The sequence below is a fragment of the Aquila chrysaetos genome, chromosome 18 (genome assembly GCF_900496995.4).
Source record: "Aquila chrysaetos chrysaetos chromosome 18, bAquChr1.4, whole genome shotgun sequence".
NCBI lineage: Eukaryota > Metazoa > Chordata > Aves > Accipitriformes > Accipitridae > Aquila > Aquila chrysaetos.
Window position 1 is genome coordinate 5,139,623 of NC_044021.1, and position 22,414 is coordinate 5,162,036.

Here is a 22,414-nt window from a genome sequence, read left to right on the forward strand (position 1 = left end):
AGTTCCTCCTTTCTCTACCTGTACTGATTTTGACAGGCTCCCATCTCTGCACTCCAGACATACCAGTTGCCAGAGACTCAGTTCTCTTCTTTTCCATCCACAATTCTTCTGTCTTCCCCTGTGGCCTTGTTCTACTGTCCTTTATCAGGTTTATTTCAAATGGTGCTAGATGTCTTGACTCCTGAATATGTCAGATTAACTTGTCAGAACAAAGCATGCTATGGAGAAACACTCACATGGATTTTAAAATAAATTTAAAGAACTCTTGTGTTTCTTGAATTTATCTGAATACCAGGCTAACAGGTAAGAATGCCTGAAATAAACTGACATTCATTTTTTTAATGAATGTTTCAGATACCTTTCTCTCCTTGCAAGCATGCAGTGTTCCCAGCCTTAAGCACCTAAAACGAACGATGCTGTAAGAAACCATGAGACAAAAAGTGCCTTCTGGGTTTAGGATGCTTTCAGGACTTTTCTTGCTGAAATAAGGAATAGAAATGAAATCTTAGATTATTTTTGTAATAAATACTAGAGCTGATGCTTTAAAAAAATTCCAGTTACTCCGAGGTTATGATAAAATTATGAGCTGACAACGTACAAATGTAAGAGTTCATAGAAACTGAGTTCATTTGAAACTGAGTGTCATATGGTTATGATCCCATATTATTTAGTTACTTTAACCTCACTTCTTTCTCAGGCTAGGATCTTTAAGATTTGTTGGCACACGTAACATTTTTCCTGACTGGCCTCTGACAAATACGATAATGAAAGTAGTTTTCTTTTAGTTTAAAAGAAAAAAGACCCTCTTAATCTTTTTTTCTTCCTCTGTAACAGTTATTTGAACTTTTTACAGGGAAATTATGCTTATTTTTGAAATTCATCTAAAAACTTTTCTTGCTTTTACGATGAATGTATTTTCAACCAGTGACTACAAAACAGGTTGTGAACCTGCTCAACAGACACTGATACGAGATTTTTTTCAAAAGCCTCGTGTTTACGTAACTGCCACGATGTAACCTGCAAGGAAGCTGAACTCTCTGCAACAACACGTGTATGCCCTTCATCTACTCGTAATGAAAAAAACAATTACATCAAAAGGTACATTAAAAAAAAAATCACATCAAAGTCAGTGGGTATGAAGTTAGAGGTTCACAAACTCAGCCTGTGACTTCGAGCAGTGCAGTCCTTCGTAGCCGCTTGCCCCTCGGTGCAGGTACTAAGAACCGAGACCTACGTGGCCGTTCTTCATTCCCCTGATATTATTTACCTGCCCAAATTTGTGCCGCTGATCTTAATTTACTTACCAAGGCTTCTGAAACTCCAGAATACAGACTAGTTTGAGTAGGCAGTGTGAAAATGCTGCTACTGAGGGGAATTTACCTACACTTGTCACCCTTCAAATCCCTAATTCCTGCCATTCCTTTCGTATCCTGCTCTGTTGAGCATCATCTCCAGCAGCGCCGTGTTGCTATGTCTAGTTGATATGTAATTGCACATTAAAGGCAGACACTTCCTATTTTCATGGCTTTTTGTGATTGTAATAATGTAGCCGCTACAGCTCAGATCTGTAGGTAGGAAAGGCAGCTTCTGCAGCATGTGACAAATATAACTCAGAATTTTCAAACTTGTGTAATCTTTAAAAAGGTCTGGGAAAGTTAGTGAACCAGTTTAGAGCTTCCTCTTGCATCTGTTTAAATTTGAATAATTACTCCTAAAAGGGATATTGTTTTAACAAAGACAGGCCTCTAATTAATAAACATAGAATAAACATAGCACTGACCATGATGCACCAGTCCAACACCTGAAAAGCTAATGAAAGCATGTTAAAAGGGGTTTATTGTAGTTTTTCAAGCACTCACAATGTTCTGTTTAAGCAAAATTACTTTGTTTTCTTACATCTGTCTTTAATAAAGCACTAAGATGGCTGCCAAGCAGTAGCTTTGTCTTTTTCCAGCTGGATACACCTGAGCTTTCTTAGCTGGAGAAAAAATCCTTTTCATCAAATGAACCAAAATTGAGCAAAATGTGCATATTTGGCACTATAAATCAAAATGTCCCTGTACAGATGTTCACAGCCTAGAGGCAAAAATGCAAAGGAGCTTGTTTCCAGAAGGAGCTTTCAGCAATACCTGAAAATGTTCAGAGATGCTTTTCGGCTCCATATTACAATATTAGCACAGTACTGTAAAATGTAGATGAGTGACTTGCTCATTATGCTATTCTAACGTGTGTAAATAAATGGTAAGCTTCAGAGACAGTAATCAGTAGTGCCAATACGCAGAAAAACAGCCTTCTCTAACAGAGATCTGGGGTGAAGAAGTCATACGGAATGAGCTTGCTGTTTAAAACAAGGAAAAATATCTCCAACCCTTTATAGCACCTGTTGGCATCAGGCAGAGCTTTTCTGGGGATGAAAAGTGCTATTATCCCATTTTGCAAACGGGGAAGTTGGGCTGCAAATGAGGTGGCCTTCCACCCAATAACAGCCGGAGGAGAGTGAGGAGGTTTGGGGCTCTTGCCTCCTCTGACCCCAGACTGCTGTGGACCCCTGAAAACGGGGAGAGACAGAGATTCTCAGGATTTTGTACTACATTACAGTTTTCTTGCAGTAACACGTGTCTGCATTTGGGCTTTGGAAGGCAAGATCTCGCCTGGCATTTTTGCCATGGGACGCTTCGTGCTATGACAGCTCCCAGAAGCTTAACCCAAGGGATATTGTCTCACTGCTCTAGGATGGCAATTTCACCTTGAGAAGGTGACTCCTGCTCCAAATGAGCAAGTTGTGATTTTGGGGGTATGAGGTCGGTTCTTCGGACTTGCGGAGAGATGCAGCGCTGGGACAGGCTTCACACATGAAGCTAAGTGTGAATGACAGGGTATGAGAAAATGTAACGGTAGTTTTGCATTATTTAAGTTGTCCTAAATAAAGAGGATAATTCCTTCTGTATTTGATTTCTGTGTTTGAATGAAGTGGCTCATGTCAGATTCTGTCGGGAGAAGTGTGTGACCAGAGAAGTTTGCAGTCACTGGCAACAGGCTTAAAAGGACCCCTCTTTTTAGCCCCATATATTCACACAGAATAGACTTTGAAAAGAAACCTTTTTTTTCATCGTTCCTTTGGAAAAGCTAATAAATACTTAAATAGAAGACTTGCCCTTTTATAGTGAAGAATTGCTGAGCTGAAAGTGGGCAGTGAAATTGGCCATTTATGGAAAGAAGTTTTTTATTGTGTTTTATGTATAAACCATAGAATAAGCTTAACTGTGGTATTGCTTACCAGTTACCTGTGAATAAAAATAGAAGAAATAGAAGAGAGTAAGAAATTGTGGTAGGTAAGAGACTTAAATGAAGTTTTGGGGTTGCAAATACTCTTAAAATAGTTACGTGTTTCTTGAGACATATTTCTTGATACTGTCTCACTTAGCATTTTCTGAAATAGCATGAGACCTTTGAAAGTAATATTTCCAAATATGGATGTGAGACTTTTATGCACTTGAATCATATTTAGACCCGGGCCCCGTGTCTGGGACGTGTGAATTTAGTGCTCAACTTGTGCAGAAAACTGCAGTGAGCAGAACTGCGTACATGAGTTCTGCAGAGCTGAATGCCTCCTGCCTTGTGACAGCCAACATCTTAAACTTTATGAAGCGCAGCTCCCTCTCCTCACCTCTCAAACAAATGAATTGCCCAAACCCTGGGAGCCAGAGCGGAAAAAACCCCAAACTGAAGTGCTGCTCGGTCTGACCATTGCTACCCTGCCAGCCAGGAGAGCAGATTACAAAAAGCCCTCTGGAAAAGCCAGTTATTGTCAGGAGTCTTGGCAGCTGTGTTCCGTTAACAGCATTAAAATGAATTGCTCTCCTCTTACTCCGTCTAAAACGTGGACGTCCTGGGGCACGGATGGATTCCACGTATGTGCTAATATGGGGGACAGCAGAATGGGACCCCGGTGTTGGTTTGAAACATGGGCTGCTACTGAAATGCATTAGTGCTGAAAGAGCTACCAGAACCTTTCTAGTGGTATTTTTCTTTTTATTTATGGCTCTGTCTTGAAAAATGAAAACCAATTTTCCATATTTCTCAAGTCTCCATTGCTTTGATAGACTTCTCTCACTTGAATCCTGAAATAGCTCAGTTCTACTTTATATTGATGTTTGCCTGCCTTCTTTGGTTAGAATAAATAATTTTTCAAATAGCCATGGGCTGAAAGCTCTTTAAACTGAAGGAGTGACTCTAAGAGTTCTCTATAAATAGCTTTCGGTACAGCATGTGGGCCTTGGAAAGTAAGCTCTTTTCTGTTATATGGTCTGAGCTGACCAAAATTGCGAATTGGCATACATACAGCCTTGATGGAGGGCTAGTCTACATCAAGAGTAATATAATCTAAGGAAATTGATACGCATTCTGAACTGCAGAAATTGAACTGTGGCCATATTAGGTATTAATTACATTCATTGACACAAAATGCAAGTCAGTGCTCAGGTGAGGGGGAGCGAAAAGGACTACATCCAACTCCACAGCTATCCCTGCAAAGCTATTTTTCTTTTGCTTTCATTTAGTGAGTTTAAATTTGATAGCTCTAAGATGGACAGCTTTCCTACTGATACTTAAATGGAAAAGAAAACCAAGCTATTTTACTGAAAGGAGATATGCGCCTGATCACCTTTCCTGATTCCCAGTTTTCATTTCATTCCTGCTGCATTGTGTGTTCTTCTCCTTTTTGGGGTAGCTGCTAGCTTGGAATGGTTCTGGCTGAGTAATTATTAAATCGGATTTCTGCCTTGCCCGGTTTGAACATAAATCTCTTAGCGCAATTCATGGATTGCACTAGCTGCTCCCTTCACATCTTGCCAAATGGACTTGTTTGCTTCCAGTCTTATGTAACCTTCCCTCTAGCAGGGCTGATCAGCCATCCCAATATAACCCGAACCAAAACCAAATAAAAGAAAAGAGAAAGTACAGTCAGTGAAGATGTCAGAAAGACACTGAGGCAATCGATCTGGATCTGGGAGTCTTGAATCCGAGGTGACATATCTAACAGCGTAACACAGGACGTGGTACGGCTTATTGCCTGGCATAGCTCTTACTTTGGGAGTATTAGAAACACTTTATGTTTTCAAAGTGGATTTTGCAAAGCAAACCGTTATCGTGTTGGGACACAAGGCAAAGCTCTCTAATAGAGACTGGTTTTATTCTGCAGCCCCCTCTGTCAGCTTCCACCCCTGAAACCGACAAGCAAACTCTGCCTCTTCCCTCTCAACCGCCTATGGCACACTCCGAATATGTGTTAGCTTGTGGCCGAGGTGTGGCACCGGAGGAGTGTAATAGGCTCCACATGACAGCGTTTGGTCACGCACACCTACGGTTCTTCATCCGGGGCAAGAAACACAGCTCTCAGTTCTCAAGTTTTGGAGAATATTGCCAGTCTTAATAAAAGATTGCCTAAGACGCCTTGGTATTTTGAACAGTCGTTAGAGGAGCGTAAATGAGTAGAGGTGAAAAAGATGGAGAGAGATATTTGCAAGACACAAATAGAAATCAGCTGCTTAATGCTCTTTGCTTGCCAGTGATTGTTGTGTACCGGTTCCGTGTTATTTTGATAATCCTCCCCCAGTGACTAAAGTGAAACTGGTAAGCCTGGTAGTTTGAATGTAATGCTTTGTTTAAAAAATGGAGGGGGGAAGGGAAAAAAGTCAAAATCCAGTATAAACATGCATTCTAAATAAGATCAAAAAAGAAAGTCTGGAACATGATATTTTCTTTTGTGCTAAATGTATGCTATTTTAAAAAAAAACACATATTGTGCTAGTGTGAGAACCAGGAAATGAGAATGACCAAAGTGACAAACCTAATATAATAGACCAAGCTACAGCCTGGTAGAAAGTGTATATGGCACAAGTGAGTGTCCGGGAACATGAATGTAAAAAGCTTTCCAAGATGTTGAGCGTTCAGGCTTGCATTTCTCTCATTTCTTTTGAGTGTGTCTTTGCTACAAGACATTATTACAACAGAGCTGGGAGAAGCTGAGAGCTGATAAGGTGCTGACACCGATACTGTGGTCACGAGGGGTTTTTTCTTAACAACATGAAAAATACTTGTAATTCAGCCCAAAGTCTTGCAGGGTTTAATTATAGGTAGTTTTGAAGTTACGCAAAACATGACTTGACTTGTACACGTTGACTTCAGTACAGAATTTTTTGTTTAAAATTAATTTCGTACACAAGACTGAAAGTCAAAAGTTGTTATTCCAGGGAGAAATGCAGCAGCTCTTCAGGAAGCCGGTGTAAAATACCCTGTAAGTGCTGCTGAGGTGGTAAGTAGGTTTTGTGCCGGTTGCTTGCAGGCGGTTAAATTCCACCAGAGGCATGGTGTGTAATACTGTCCTAAAGACATAGGTGCACTCAGCTTTCTAATGCAATGTTAAACTTGCAGGTATTTTCAGAATAACGTTCTAATTACTAATTTTACTGTCCTTAGCAGTTGTGTATTAACTGGAGGATGAAACTGGTTTAATCCCGTGACTCTTGCACATACCTTCATTTCTGAGGAATGCCGTTGGGGTGTGCGGGGCTGAGGTTATCGGGAAGGTGGGCACGTCACCAGTAACTGAAGGAGCTGCGTGTTCCGTGACGGAGATTTGGGAGGAGAGAACTGTGGGTGTTTTTTTAAAACCAACCGACCCCTTCTAAAGTCTAAACCTGAAGCTGTGGTACCTCTTGGAGCATCAAGTGGATGTTCAATCATTTCCTTTTGAGGAAAAATAGAGAAAAGCTATTGCTGCAGCTTAATATAGAGCTGCAACAGATAAAAGCAGATAGAGAACGTGTTAACTAGATCCTAAATCTTAAAATACTTCAAGAGTTAGGTAATGAAATAAAGGAGTCTACAAGAAATACTTCATTGAAATTGCTAATCTTTTGTTTTGCTGGGTGAACCAGATGTTGCGTATTTTGGAAGGAAGCGCTTGCAATGTTCTCGTGAACCCCAGGACACCCGCCGCAGCGGAGAGTGCTGCGTGGCGGCTGGCCTTGCTTCCCGCTTTTCCCCCTTTCTGGGGTGCAGTTGTGGACTCATTTGCTGCAGTCAGGAACGGTGCGCTGCAGTCCGTGTGGCTTGTATTTAAAAAGGAAAAACAAAATTGAGGATTGGATTTGGTTCATAATTAGAAGAGTGGTTTCATTGCCTGTAGTGAGGGTGTCATGTAAACAGAAGAAGGAAAATGCATAGTGTAAGGATTGCCATGACCTCCCATAGGTCTGAGCTGTCTGTTAAGAGCCCTGTTCCTAGCTATAGGATGTTTTCTTACAGACGGTGCTTTTTCCACTGAGCAGCACCGTGAGCAGCCTAGAGATAGGAAAGAAAAATGATGAAGAGTATAGCAGTCACTTGGAGAATCCATTTTCAAAGTAAAACTGGTAGTTCCAAGATTTCAGAGTTAATGTATCCATTTCTTATAGCATACTGTAATTTATATTCTAAGGACTGTCTCAAGTTTGATTAAAACTAGTTTGACCAGTTAAATGGGCATTAAAGTAATACAGGTTTTTAAAGTGTGGAATGTTAACCAGATATAACGTAAATGTAGATCCCCATAAGCAATTGTCTCCAGTGACAGTTCACTAGTTAAATACCCTAAGGCCTTTTTCAAAAAGTGAATGTGGCTCTCCTTCCTTCTCCAAGTGAATGTCCTTGTTAAGGAAAAGGCAGGTAAGTTTACTGTTTATGCAAACAGTAACTGAGAAGCTTTGCTATTGAAGAAAACATGTAAATGAGGATTGTACAGTAATTTCTTTTTTTTTGGTATAGAAAGCATGAATTTGAAATCTCTTCATGTGCCTCATACTGTATGTTCTTTGTTCAGGATGAGGCTAGAGAAATATAAGCTATAAGTGTTAAGCTTGAAAAAATTCCCTTTCCCGGTGTGCAGTCCCTGCAGGAATGAGGTCTTCCCACCATCTCCTCTTCACTAGGATTGTAGTGTGGAGGAGGCTAATTCGTTTTCGTTGCTTACTAGCATCTGACTGTTACATTTTTGGAGTGTCTCTTTTGGAGGCACCCCAAACAGTTCAGGGGTCTGCAAGCCAAGCGTATTTGTGGTATTGAGATCCATGATAGAGATAACGCTGGAGGGACGAAATTCAAGCAAAATGCGAATTAGAAGGAAATAGTCCCATTATCTAGGCTTTCACCACCTTGCCTGTTTTTGTAATTAGACATCGTGGTGGTGTCTTAAGTATTTGAGGGAGGCAAAAAGTGGCTGGCCATAATTGGAATAATATGTGTGGAATCTCGCCTCTCCCTCGGCTGTGCATGTTCCTGGGACCTGAACAGTTTGAAAGATGTGGGTAATAACCACCTCTGAAATTTGCATCATTTCCTATTTAGGAGCTTAATTCTAGGATACAGATTAGAAAGCTTTGGCTAGTGTAAAATATTTATTAAACTGCTTCCTGGGGAGTCATGCACAAACCCCAAAGTGATGTGGCAACTTAGAAAGAATAAGGAGGCGGCACATGCTTATATTTTTGGCTTAGTCTTTCAGGTTATTTTGAAGCCTGCAAACTTTTTCTGCAAGAGGCGTTCTTGTAAAATTAATCTCAGTCTCTGCAAAACAGGTGTTTACAGCAGAGTTTCCCCTTCCAACCGTGTGCCTAACAATAGCGTGATTAAGATCTCAGTCTGGGGCAGGCTGACTTTTGGCTGCATGTGTGTACCTGCATGAGCATGTCTTTAATTATTCAACAAAAAGAACGTATGCAGTTAATCTGAATATAGGAGAATGCTTTGAGCGTGAGGTGGATCTCAAGTCTGTAGGAAGGCTGGTAGGCTGAACGGAGCAGATGAGGCAAATAGAAATTGATGGCAGCGTTTTTAATTTAAGCAATCAGAGCATTGGATGCACTGAACGCAAGGCTGAGCAACACATGCACTGCGCTGTGAAAATAACCTATTTTATGCTTCTTCTGTCTCGCTCAGTTTTTAATATGGCTTGTGTTTCTGTTATAAACAATGCAAAACAGCCTTGCAAGAGCTGCCAAGGATGAAACCGGAGGCACTGGCAATTGTATCTACGCTGCTGGGCAAGGTAGTGTTGTGTTGGATCACTGAAAAAACCCCAGTTGTGGCAAAACAGTGCGATTCTGATTTGAAACCAGCAATAAGAAAGTATCAAGTAATGCTAACGCTAAAATGGATCAGCTGTAGACATTCGTCTAAGAATAGGGGTGATGTTATTTCTATCCATATTAGCTGGTCTAATAATAAAAGATGTTATCTCTGCCTACAAAGCACAGCCTGGGATTTCGCACGCAGCAGAGAATTTCTTCCATGCCGCTCGTTGACTCGGGAAGGCAAGACTAGTCCATGTTCTGCTCATGTTTTCTGCAAGACGGCTTTTTGTAGCTGGAGAAGCTCGGGGTGTATCGGCTTAAAGAAATGAGGTGTGTTGCGTTCGGGGGCATGGTCCCACCGCTCGGCTCTGCAGCACGCGGGTCACTACTTCACTAGAGCGGCTTTACTATAGGGTGACACGCACAGAGGCTGCATCAGGCAGTACCTTGGTGTAGCTGTTTCCGCGGACTTTCCTACGGCTAAAGTAGTGCTGGTGTCTGACCAGAGTCAGACTGGGTACTGGATCTTCAGTCACTACGTGTCTCCAGGTTCTTCAGCTGCACAGTCCTCCGACGCAAGTCCAAAGTCTTCGATAGTTGCTTTCAATGTAACCCACAAAATCTTCGTCACTCTTCGATCAAATAATGGATAAATTTTATTTTTATTCAGGAATCCTGCCTAGCTAGCTAGCTTTTTTCCCACACAGGGTGCAAAGACGAATTACACATGCAAAGTACTTTTGGTTTCAGGTTGATGCTAAACGAATTGATAAATTTGGCAAAACCTTTGCCTGTGGTGAAACTGCTGGTCTTCATTCCTGTTCTGTTCTTGGAAAAATAGGTTTCTAATTGATGAATTAATACATACCTTAGCGCTCAAGTATTTCACATGAGTCTTAGTAATATTTCAGGTACAACTCTCTAATTTGCTCTCAAAATAATTGTCAGCTGATTATTAACTTTTCTGATAACTTGCTGTATTATTAGTACGTTATGCTTCTCAAATGAAGCAGTTACTCAAGTACAAGTTCTTAAATAGCCAGGCACAATTTTACGTCAGCCTGCAGTGTGCTTAAATTATTATTACTCTCATAATTGGAGTCTATTATCAATGATCATAATTCAGATCTATTAATGACAAATGGCCCATATTAAAAAAAGCACATCATCCTTCCATTTTTGTGTGGTGTATGTGTCCCCAGGAATTTTAAAATAATATAAAAATTGAAGTTCCTCTTTCTTCTTTTTTTTTAAGGAAATTTGCATCAAATGTATCCTACTTCTCACCACAGGAAAACAGAACTGAAATCTGGCTGAGAATGAAACCCTTAGACTTGGCAATATTACTTCTTAGAATTCCTTTATTGGCTGCATATTAAAAGAAAACAGGACAGCACCAAAACTGGAATTGGCTTCTTTTAAAGATCAAAGTTAGAAAATCTAGTTAGTACAATTTGTGTCTTAAGCATTCACTGTTCTGTTACTCTATACTCCTTTACTAAATCTTGAGATTCATGAGGCTTTGGAGGAAGGAAAGGAGGCACAGTGGTGAAAGGACTGTGCACATGCTGAGGGAAGGAGAAAATATTACCTGTGGTCCGTGAAGCAAACAGCACAAGTGCCATGCCGAGATGTCCCCACTTTATTATCATGTGTCTCACAGCAATAAACACACCGCGTTGTTCAGTGTTAAGGACTCGGCTTGAACGACCGGGGCACGTGGAGACCACAGGCCATGTTTGGCTGTGTGCATCTAATGAACTAGCATCTAATTACCCTCAGATATATGGAATTTCCATGAGCAGGTGTGACACGGCAGGAGGTGCCCGGCCTCTTGGGGCAGAGCCGTGGGCTACCCCCGGCCATCGCTTTGGAAGGGAGAGGTGGTCAAGGGTGTGTTCTCCTGCTGCCTCCCTTGCCCAGCACCAACAACCTGCCTGGCTGTAGGAGAGCCGGTTCCCATCACTGCTCTGAAATGTAAGGAACACAGAACAAGAGGGGAGGGGAGGGAAGGGAAGGAGACAGAAAGAAAAAAGAGAAAAAAGGGGAAGAGAAGAGGAGAAGAGAGGAGAGAAGAGAAGAGGAGACGAGAGGAGAGGAGAAAAGAGGAGAAAAGAAAAGAGAAAAAAAAGAAAGGAGAAAATAAAATAAAATAAAAGAAAAGAAAAGAAAAGAAAAGAAAAGAAAAGAAAGAAAAAAGAAAAAAGAGTAAAGAAACGGTCACTACTACTGAGGTATGAAGAGGTTCAAACCTGAGTGAGACCTAGCATTTCTGTTCTATTAATTCCAAGTAACGTCAGAGGAAAGGGAAGATGTGTGAGGATAATTGAGAAAGAACAGAAAAACATGGCTTGGTTGCTAAAAGACAAGGCTAGCGAGTCAAATTCTATCTAGGTGTATGCTACAGACATCTTCTAACATTAACCTGGTAAACTGATTGACCTGGGCTGGTGAGATAGGAGTGTCTCTGAGTGTGTGTGTGTGTAATGGGAAGCATGAAATAGTACAGCGTATTTTGAGAAGTAGTGAGTTCTTTTTTTTTTTTTTCTTTTATAAAAGTTTCAGAAAATCTTTTGAAAATTGTGTCTGGAAATTCTTTGTTTCCTTAAGTTACTATATATATCCCTTTATAAAAACTTGGATTTTTTCTTTTTTTTTAATAGAGGTATAGGGTGAATCAATGAGGTACAGATCTGTAATGGTTTCTTCAAGATCTTTTCATTTATTTTGAGCAGCTGGGGGGTGGGGCAGTTTCTGGGATCGGTATTTCCTTTGATTTGGAGTGTTGAAACCCTGCCTTGGGAGGGATGTGCGTTTTACAGCTCTTGTCTGCAGGCGATGTGAGATAACTCATGCCTGGGAACAGGCTTGTGCAAGGGGTACTTTGGCCTGACCCACCGCACGTGCCTACGTTGCGCTGAAGGCGGTGGGATTTCAGGAGATACCTATTGTCTTCCTGAACTGGTTTTTCTGGAGGTGGACTGAGCTCCCCACACTTTGCGTGATGTTGAACAGGAGCTTTGGAAGTTTAGCTTTGTCAGTCGGACTATACAGCTGATATCTGTGTTTTTGTCCTTTCCCCATGCACTGTTCTCTGTACCAAGAATGAAGGTGACAGCAAGTCTGTTTTTGTAAGAGTCAGACCCTTTCATGGGATGTGGAATTGTATGCTAAATGAAACATTTCGAAATTTATAAGTGCGTAAGAAATGTAATTGGGCAGACTAATCTTTACTGCCAAAAGACAGAGATACTAAGAGTCTAATTCTAGGGACTTTTTCAATACAGAAGCACAATTTGAAATATAAAACCTTGAAATAATATTTCTTTTCCCAAACTGTACAAATGTATGCTGCCTGTATTCCAGGGACTCATCTCCATCAGATCAGCTCAGTCTTCACGTGTAAAACCTGAAATGTTCGGTGAGCTCTTCTTCATGCTGTATTATGGCCTTATGGACATTAACTCTTTTTTTGACACTGCTATCCCAGAAAATCCTGATTATCACAAATATTCAGTTTTTCAAAGCACTTAACGTGCTCTGGGTGATCTGTAGACGTGGTATTTTGTAATACAAATATAGTCAGCTTATTTCTTCTATACAATAAGAAAGATACTTGTGCAAGCTCTCTAGTTCTCTTCCTGCTTTCTGCAGGAGAATGGAAACTTCAGGATGAGCACAATGAACAGCAGCTCTTAGAAACTGAAGAAATCCTTGCTCCTGTTGTAGAAGTCCTCCACAGTGGTCTCTCGATCTGTTTCTTCTCCCATGAGAAGAGCAATACAGTCAAAGAATGCTGAGCATGCTGAGAAGCAGGAGTCTATTATGACTTTGAAGTGCTGTGTTGAACCTTGCTCTTCTGAAGCACCAGTCTGCCAACTGGTTCATCCAAGTTGCCTGAAAATAACTGATATATTGCAACTTCTTGCATAAAATCTGCTTCTAGACTGTCTCTCTCTCGACCCTTTTCTGTCCAGTAGCGAAGAGGCACAGCCATCAAATGCTGTGCCATTTTATAGGAATGGTGCTCAGCACCAAAACTTTCAAGGATCTTCCCTTTGGACATGCTTGCTACAAAGCGCTTTGCACTCAGCTGGTAGCTGCTAGAGCTAGTTCAAAACCACTGCGCGTGTCAACGGTAGTGCAAATAACTGAAGCCATACTGGGTTTTCGCCTGGGTAGTAAAGAGTTGTAGGCAATTTTTTTTTTTTCTGGGGCTGGCATTCACAAGGTGGATGCAATGTTTATGGGGGTTAGGGAGAGGCAGGGGAAGCAGGAGAAGCTGAGCAATAGAGCCAGGGCCATCAGTCTCGCTGGGACAGACGGAGTATCTCCTTTTTGTTAGACTTTAGTCCTTTGCCGGGCTGGGGGGTGAGCAAAAAGGTCTGTACTTTTGCAAGTGTTAATGTGTAGGTAGTAATACAGAGTGGATTTAACACCGTATGAATACATACCTCAATGACTTCAGAGACATTTCACTGAGATTCACTTTCGTGTGGCACCAGGCAGGATTATCCCTGCAAGAATATCCAGCACAGTCACAGAGATGTTTAAGTGGCTTAATCTACGTGCTACTTCCAGGTTCAGCTGGTTGTAATTTTAAAATACTTTTTAAGGTCTGCTTGGCGTCTGCTGCGCCCTGAGACTCTTTGCACTGGGTGGTTCAGAGCTGTGCTTCAGGCACGGGTAAGGTGGGACAGGGACTAAATCAGCATCTGTTTGAGGCAGTGGAGCCCAGATATGTTATCAGGAGGCGGGGGAGAGGAGGAGTCTTTGTAATCAGATACAGGGGGAAAGGAACAACATAGCGTTGCTACCTGCAGGGCTGGGCGATGACCTTGATGGTTGCTGTGCTGTTGCATGTGGCATAGCTATTAAGATGATGATCTAGGCGACTTTTAAATAGGGAGACGTGAGATTCAGTGTCACAAAGAGGGAATCTATTCTGTTATAAAGTAGTTGAAACTATGCTGGAAGGTGGCACTCCATTTGTAAGTGTAAATATTTACTAATAGGGCATAATGATAGTCTGTGCACCTCTTCCCCATCTTCTGCTCCAGTATCTCGAGCCAGCTGGCTGTGATGCAAATTGAGACACAGCGATTTCACAGCATACCTCCGAGCAAAGACAGTGCACGTTTCTTTTCGTAGTTTGGGAGCACATTTCTCATATGCGTGCTTCTCTGCTTATTAGAGGTCCTTTGGCGTACACATTCTGTAGCCAGCTGTATCTGAGGTTAAAAGCTTTTTATGGAAGAAAATGTAAAATGTGGTGAGTTACTACTATCCACCAAATAGCAAAATCTGGAAAAATACAGAAGATAGAGCAAATGAAATTAGTCTCACAGTACCTGGGCTTTGCCAGGTAACAAATACAGGCTTAATTAGGGATTGCAAATTAGGATACGCACATGACTTCGGTATAAATCTCTGATCCTGCTGACTTGCAAAAGCCCTTTCAAAGTATTTGGTTGTAACTGTACATAAACAATAAGCTGGAGCAATATTTATGGAGTATCAAGAAGCCTGTAAATTTGTCAGATAACAAACTAATGTCCATAGCCTGCCCTAAATACCTAAAAAGCTGGTATCTCTGCCACGAAGGTAGAGATTAGATTGCTCAGCTGTGGCTCTGTGGAAGTTAATCTTTTTATTGCTGTTCCCCATAAAATTTCAGACAACAAAGTAGTGTTTCAGTAACATTACATTATCGTTTCGCAGGGCTGTGTGCTGACCCTTCAACAGTATTTGCAAATTGTTGTTCTTTTTGAGAGCCAAAATCAGGATGGGCTCTGCTGACCGTAATATCTCATTTTTGCCCAAGACATGTGGAAAGTCTGCTGTTGGGCTGTGCTTGGGCCTTATATCTGTGTTAGCAGAAAATCGACTGAGAGGCAGCTACTTCTTAGTGGTATTTAAAATTATTTTAATAGTCAACCTTCTGTGAGCACTCCTATGAATTTTTACTGGTTTGTTTTCACAATTTTGGCAAGTGTGTGAAAAATATAGGGCCTATAAGTCTGTCTACCTTTGCAAAACAGAAAATGAGAATGATTCATCTCCCCTGGAGAAGGCCTTCAACATTTGTTTGGCAGTACCTTGAAAAAATCACTTTCTCCTATTTTCAAATAGTGTGAAACTAGGAAATTTTTTTTCCTTAACCTTTCATTGAGTATGAATGATATATTTGTTTTAATACCGGAAGCATAATTTTTTAGCCAGTCATAGAGGTTTTTGTGTTTGTTAATGACCCGATGCATCTGTAAGTGTCTCCTTCTGTTTTAATAGGCAAAGTTTGCTTTGAAGTACTGTGAAAGATTTTGTATATTCTTAGTTAAGACTCCCACATGAAGGGTATATAAACACTGATATGGTTACACACGGGCTCGACTTCTTTTAAACAACTGATCTGTGTTCCTGATCGCTTGTCATGCTTGAAAACCATGAGCAGAGGCTACAACGCATGCACCCCTCTTCCCCCCGCATTTGTTATTGCGTAATGTCGCGTACCACGTGGAAGCCTGTAGTCAGAAGGGCCCGTATTTGCTTCTGTCGTCTTACCGAGTGGTCGCGGGCTTGCTGCGTTTCAAGCTCTGAGTTTCCCATCCTGCTGCGGGGGGGCTGTGAGATGCTGCTGTGTGCGGGAACGGCGATCCCTGCGGGAGCTGTGGGGTGGGAATGGGCTGCGGGGAGGTCTCTGCGTGGGGACGTCCCCGCTCGGGAGCTGCTTCTGCTTCTGGGGTGCTGGAGGGTGATGCCCGTACCCCTCCTGGCCTCCGGGTACCGTCAGCCCTGCGCATCGGCTGTATCTACCGTGGGAGCTGGCTGGGGGGGTATCAGGCAGATGCAGTCTTCCGTCTTACGGAGAACATCAGCCTTCTCACTGACTCTAGGCTTGCTTTGATTTTTCCAAATCTTAGTGAAAACCTTGTTCGTAGCCTTTTCTAGAGTGATAGTGGACTTTGTGTTAACCAGGGGTGGATGCCAAGATTGAGTCAAATTCAGTTTGTGCCCAACCTGAACGTAAATACATCTTTGTTCTCCTTCCACCCTTTGTATCCCTTGCTCAGGACACAAGAGATCGTGATGTACGTTAGTCCTCCATCTTCTTGTTCCTCCCTCGCCCCTGAAAAGTGACCAGGGTTGGAGAGGCTCAGAGAAGGACTCTTCAGGGGGGGACGTGGCAGAAGGGGGTTTGCTGACCGAAATGCTGCAGGGCTGAGCGGGACGTAAGCTCAGCGGCAGTGATGCTCGGCAGCGTCAGCGCGTTCAGCTGATAACGCCTGACCGAAGCTGATGTAGTCTCCTTTTCAGGAGCCAGCATCGGTTTTTCTCCTGCACCTCAGTTGATCTGATTTTGATTCTCTCGGTGATAAATGCGGGGCTCTGGGTAACCATCTCCTTCTCTCTTCTGTTACAGAGCTCCAACATGGGAGGCAAACTGAGCAAGAAGAAGAAGGGGTACAGTGTCAATGATGAAAAAGCTAAAGACAAAGACAAGAAGGCTGAAGGAGCAGCAACTGAGGAAGAGGAGACTCCAAAGGAGGCTGAGGATGCTCAGCAAACCACAGAGACCACAGAAGTGAAGGAGAACAACAAGGAGGAGAAGGGCGAAAAGGATACTCAGGTCGCTGCCAATAAGACGGAAGAAAAAGAAGGGGAGAAGGAGAAAACAGTGACCCAGGAAGAAACCCAGAAACCAGAACCAGAGAAGTCGGAGGCTGTTGTCGATGGGAAAGTAGAGCCACAGAAGACCAACGAACAGGCACCCAAGCAAGAGGAGCCGACTGCAGCCTCTGCTCCCGCTGCCAGTAGCGAAGCACCCAAAACTTCTGAGCCTAGCAACGATGCAAAAGCTTCCCAGCCTTCAGAAGCCACAGCTCCCAGTAAAGCAGATGACAAGAGCAAAGAGGAAGGGGAAGCCAAAAAGACTGAGGCTCCCGCAACGCCTGCAGCCCAAGAAACTAAAAGTGAAGTGGCCCCAGCTTCAGACTCAAAACCTAGCAGCAGCGAGGCTGCGCCTTCTTCCAAGGAGACCGCGGCAACAGCAGCACCTAGTTCCACTGCTAAGGCCTCGGACCCTGCAGCCCCACCAGAGGAAGCGAAACCTTCTGAAGTTCCAGCGACTAATTCGGATCAAACCATAGCAGTGCAAGATTAAATTGGACAGCCTGTTGAAACAACCACTTAAAACAACCTGTGTCTTTTTTTTATTTTTTCAGCTATACTAACTCGTTTCAGATCTGAAATAACAAATGTGTATTGCCCAGAAAGAAAAGGAGAAAAAAAAAAAAAGGAAAAAATGAAAAGGATGTCCCATCAAGTTGGGAGGGAGGGAGGGGGGAGAATCCAAATAGTATTTTTGTGGGGAAATATCTAATATACTTTCTGCCAACTTGACACAAGTCCTGGATTAAAAAAAAAAGTAAAATAAATGGATGTCTGAAAGTACAGCACATCTTTTGTATCTGAACTGCTGTAAATGCACTCCACCAATGTATCAAAATCTTCTTTTTGTTCTGTAATGGGGTTTGGGAGTGATGCGTTTGATTCTGCCCACTAGGTTTGTGCCAAGGCAATCAGATCTTTATGAAAGCAGTATTTTCTGTGGTTTTTTTATTTACAGCCTTTCTTATTTTGATATTTTTTTTATGCAGTGGATGAATGCCAACTTTCAGACAAAACCCACTTAGCTGTCCACATATTTCTCAATGCCAATCCTCCAATTCTTCCTCTCCAAATATTTTTTGGGAGTAAAAAGCATTCTCATCCTACTTAGCCTACCTAGATTTCTCATGACGAGTTAATGCATGTCCGTGGTTGGGTGCACCTGTAGTTCTGTTTATTGGTCAGTGGAAATGAAAAAGTCTGCGTTCATTGCAGTTCCAGTTTCTCTTCCATTCTGTGTCACAGACACCAACACACACTCATTGGAAAACAAATGAAAAAACAAAATGTACAATGGATGCATTGAAATTATATGTAATTGTATAAATGGTGCAACAGTAATAAAAGTTAAATAATTTAAAAAATACAAAAGTGTAAAGACTGATTAAATCTTCACTTTTTACCCCTTGGCAAATAGGCGGAGAAGAAGTGGTACATCTGGGGCTGTTAACTCTCCTATTTATAGCGAAGTAGAGGCAAAGAAAGAACCGTCAGCCTCATGATCCTAGAAACAGGTTGCCGTAAACTCCTATTCAACAGCCACAAGCATTCACAGGTGAGGTTGGAAGAAGCGGCGAAGGAACAGCACATCTCATACATGTTTTATCCCAGGCAAAGTAGAAATGGCTTTTGCCTGCCTTAACATGTGAAAAAAATGCTCTCTCGCTGTTTTAAAGAGCCAGAGGCATGCTGACTGGGTTTTAACTGGGAGTAAGACCGTGGATTCGATAAACTGATCTTTTAAAATGAGGCAATTCAATTTAATCCTAGTCCTCTTAAAATATTCCCAGTGCTGATCCGCTTTGTCCTTTTCCCCATTGCCATTGTGCAGGAGATGAACTGCAACTGCCACAAAAGGCCAATTCTGGGTATTTCAAATATGGGTACCCTTGTGGAGCTGAGCAGAGTTTAGACTAGCATAAACAACATTTTTCAATAGTTTTGCCTGTTTGCCCCATTTTTATTCAGCAGAACTGCTGAATAATTGCAGTTTCTGCTGAGTGGTGTCCTTGCTGGATACAGACAACTATTTCAGTGCAGAGCCCAGGATTCACAAAACTGGTTAAAGAAGCATATTTGGTCTGCCCATTAATAAGCTCTTAGGCTGAGCAGAAATTCTGAGGGAAGTGGGCAATGGTAAATAGAAACACCGCTTGTACACATACCAAAGGGATGAGTGGACTTGTGTTCAGTAAATAAGGGAAATGGTGTTTTAAAATGATATAAATTATTTCACATACTCTCTCTTCATGCAGTGAGGATGATTCACTCTACAGACTTCCATAATTCTTATCTTTTATTTTATTCAGAAGTACAAGGTTCCTATACCATGCTGGGGATACTGATGTGCAGTTGTACACCCGTGGAAAGCTTACTGGAACAGGCAGGAGTAGTTCTGCTGGGTTTAGATCAGGTCGTTCACTTACATGAATCTTGCACCACCATCAAGCTTTCGCATCCTTAATGCAAAGGAGCCAATTTCATGCATAACATGTCAAAATAAAGTGGATTCTTTTGCACAGGGAAAGGTCAGCTAAGTACTCTGGCTTAAAAAGAAGGCAGGCTTTTTTAGATTAAATAGCTGAAGCAATGCAAGGGGCCAGGCAGATAACACATTTGCAGTAGTTTACCAAGCTTTGTGCACATATAGCTGTCACAATTTACAGCATCTTTGTGTGGCCAAGTTTGCGGCTTTCCTGCAAATCTGCAAGAGCCTTCTGCCGTCGTTTCGCAGTGTAGATGTGTCCTGGAAAGGGAGAAATTCCGTCCACAACTCCCCCGTGGGGACGAGTCCAGGATTGAGAGGAGGAGAGCAGGGATCCTGCAGTACTTTGTGGTGCCGTAGTACTGGACCGACCCGAAGCTGATGGGACTAAATCTGTGCTCTGCCTAAGGCTGGAAGTGGCTGCCGATGGACAATAGGTATGTAACTTGTTTACTGGGAGGGTGTGTGAATGTGCCTACTAACAATATCACACCTTGGCTGGTATCACACCCATTCACTTTCAATATAATGTTCAAAATAGCCCTTAATCTCTTTTACTAAAATAGTTTGACAACCAACACGTGCCTTGTCTTCCCCTGAGCTTTCCTCAGTTGGCATACTTAAAGCTGGTGAGAAGATCTCGAACGCAGTCTTACTTTAATTCTTTGAGGCAATTAGAAATACCCCTGTGCTTCACAGCTGTATCCAAACCCAGCAGCTTCTGCAGCAGTTGACTGCAAACTCTTAACACCCCTGCTGCAGCTCTCACAGCCTGCTTGCTGACGGTAGTTTCTTCCTGCTAGTGTTGATGGTGCAAGCGAATGTTGTGCCCCACGTGGCTGGAAATCACTAGATATGGGCAAAGAAATAGGCAGTTGTGTTTGGGAAGCTGAGAGGCAGTGCAGCCAAAGATGGATGCACTTAAATAAGTTCTCAATGTTCTCAAAAAATAAAAAGGACAGTTGCCATATAATGTTTTTAATTCTTTTATTAATAGAGGGGGAGCGGCAAAATTAGCCATGTCATAGTAGTTAAAATGCTTAGTCTGTAACTGGTAATGCCAAGGCATTCTGGCTCAGGCCGTTGCTGGACAGTACTGCTATTCTATACCTACATATGCAAGGAAAGGAATCATCTCTGTTCAAAGAGCTTATGAACTAAGTGTATATGGTTAAGAGAAATGTGAAGCATGTTGCTTGCCTGAAGTGGCATGAGAAGAGGTTAGAGCCTACAGCCCTGCTTTTCTTCACCTCAGTCCAGTACCTCATCTCCAAGATCCTCTTTTTCTGAGTTATAATCACTCTTTAATAACAGTAAAAGTATGCTAAGGGTACAGAGCTAACAGGCATGTTAATGCTTTGAGCGTAAGCACATTGCAGATAACCTCAAAGGACCCAGCCCTTTTGTGAAAGCGTGCCAAAGGAATAGAGAAATTCAACCCTGGGAAAGAACCTTTGCTATTGTTTAGAGCCCCTGCAGAGAGATGTTTGCAAGGTCTCCCTTGTTTTGCCTTGGAGATTGTCAAGAATCTGCTGCTCTCCCTTCGACAACAGGAAGGTCAGTGCCATTGGCTTTGCTCACACTTTGCTCGCACTTTCACAGCAAGGAGAAATGCAGCTGCTGTTAAAAGTACGGCAACTTAACCTTGTCTTTTTTTTTTTTTTCTTTTTTTTAACCATACTTGAAATGTGCCTCGTGGTATTTTTCTAATGACATTTTGAGATGGAAAACCAAGTAAAGTTATGTTAAAATATTCATAATGAAATAGCTTCCTAGGAGCAATGCTGACCACTTGCCCTGTAGCTGGTTTCTGTACACTTACTTATGTGTCTGTACAGGATAGACACTTCCATGAAGAAACAGTAAAATAAAACATTATAGGCTGTGTTGGTGTCTTATGTGACAGCACTTCTAGGCATGTGACTGTGTGACTGCCAGTACCTAAACAGTCAATGACTCCCAAATTTCTGCTGGCACTTCCTTTGTCCCAGCACTTAACTAGAAGGTCTGTCCCTTCTGTGTCTCACCTAACAATTGCCTTCTCCGGATCAGCTTGAACCCCAGCTTGGTTCTACTGTACTGAACTGAGCCTGAAGCAGTGGGTGAATCAAGCCCTCGGTCTTGCTTCAGCAGCTTCTTCTCACTAGATTGCATTTCTGTGACTTTATCCTTATTTAGCCAAACTGGGGAGTGTGGCAAGAAATATCTCAGATTTGTTGCCAGCGCTGCAGAAGGCATTTTCTCACAGTACATTTTCTCAGTACATCTACTGCTATACTTTCATTGTTGTCTCCTCGCACTAAATTAATGGTCTTTAAGGCCCCCTTTTAAGGATTTTTAATATGCTAATCACTTGGTTTGCCTTTTTTTGGGGGGGGGGGGTGTCACATATTTTTTTCTGCACCAAACTCTCCACATTTATCCTGAGTCTGATTTGGTTGACTTTCTGCCTTTAATTTACTTTTTTTTTTTTTACATCCTGTTTTATATTTAACCTTCCTACCGTATTTCATGCAATATGAATGCATATCAGCTGTTAAGAAGTCAGATTTGGAAACCGCGGCCCTCCAGTCGTGGGAAAAACACGGCACAAGGAACAGCAGCATACATGTGTTTTCCTTCACTGCCGTGAAACAGCCTTCTCCGGGACTGGCAGAGCTTGCTGCATTTATCACGGTGGGGTCAAGATCTGGCCACAGGGTCAGGTAAGCAGCAGGAGGTATTTTTAGTTTTGTTTTGGTTTTTTGTTTTTTTTGTTGTGGGGAGAGAAGGAAGGAGTGGATGTTTCAAAATATGGCCACAAGAGTTGGGACACAGGGCATATGACACAATCTTTTTGTTTCCTGGAGACAACACTGTTGTATGTTAACTGGCTGCCATGGGGTTACCAAGTCTCTCCCACTTGTCAGGATACTTGTCTCTCTTTTAGCATATTTGCTTGTGTAGGCAATAAATATTAATTCCAGCTCTTACTCTCGTGGCTGTTTAAATGTATTGCTTCTATCTTTAGCTTGTCTTCCCTCCACAACATAAGTCTTGCATCTCTGAGAGTCTCCCATAGCGTCAGGAGGCTGACTGAGCTTCTTGATGGCTTGGCTTGATCAAGATGACTTTTTTTGAGATTGTTCAGTCAAGTGAGGTGCAGATTTGA

The 22,414-nt window shown here is 42.2% G+C and overlaps 1 protein-coding gene across 4 annotated transcripts in view; it reads left to right on the forward strand.

Annotated features, from left to right (window-relative positions):
* Positions 1 to 18,144, forward strand: part of BASP1 (brain abundant membrane attached signal protein 1) — a 51,780-nt gene extending 33,636 nt beyond the window's left edge. For all 4 annotated transcript variants that reach the window (XM_030042015.1, XM_041118326.1, XM_041118325.1 and 1 more), the window contains one exon: positions 16,531 to 18,144. In XM_030042015.1, the coding sequence (XP_029897875.1) occupies positions 16,540 to 17,271 (732 nt within the window). In that variant the 5' untranslated portion in view covers positions 16,531 to 16,539 and the 3' untranslated portion in view covers positions 17,272 to 18,144. The remainder of the gene's footprint in view (positions 1 to 16,530) is intronic.
* The last annotated feature ends 4,270 nt before the right edge of the window (positions 18,145 to 22,414 follow it).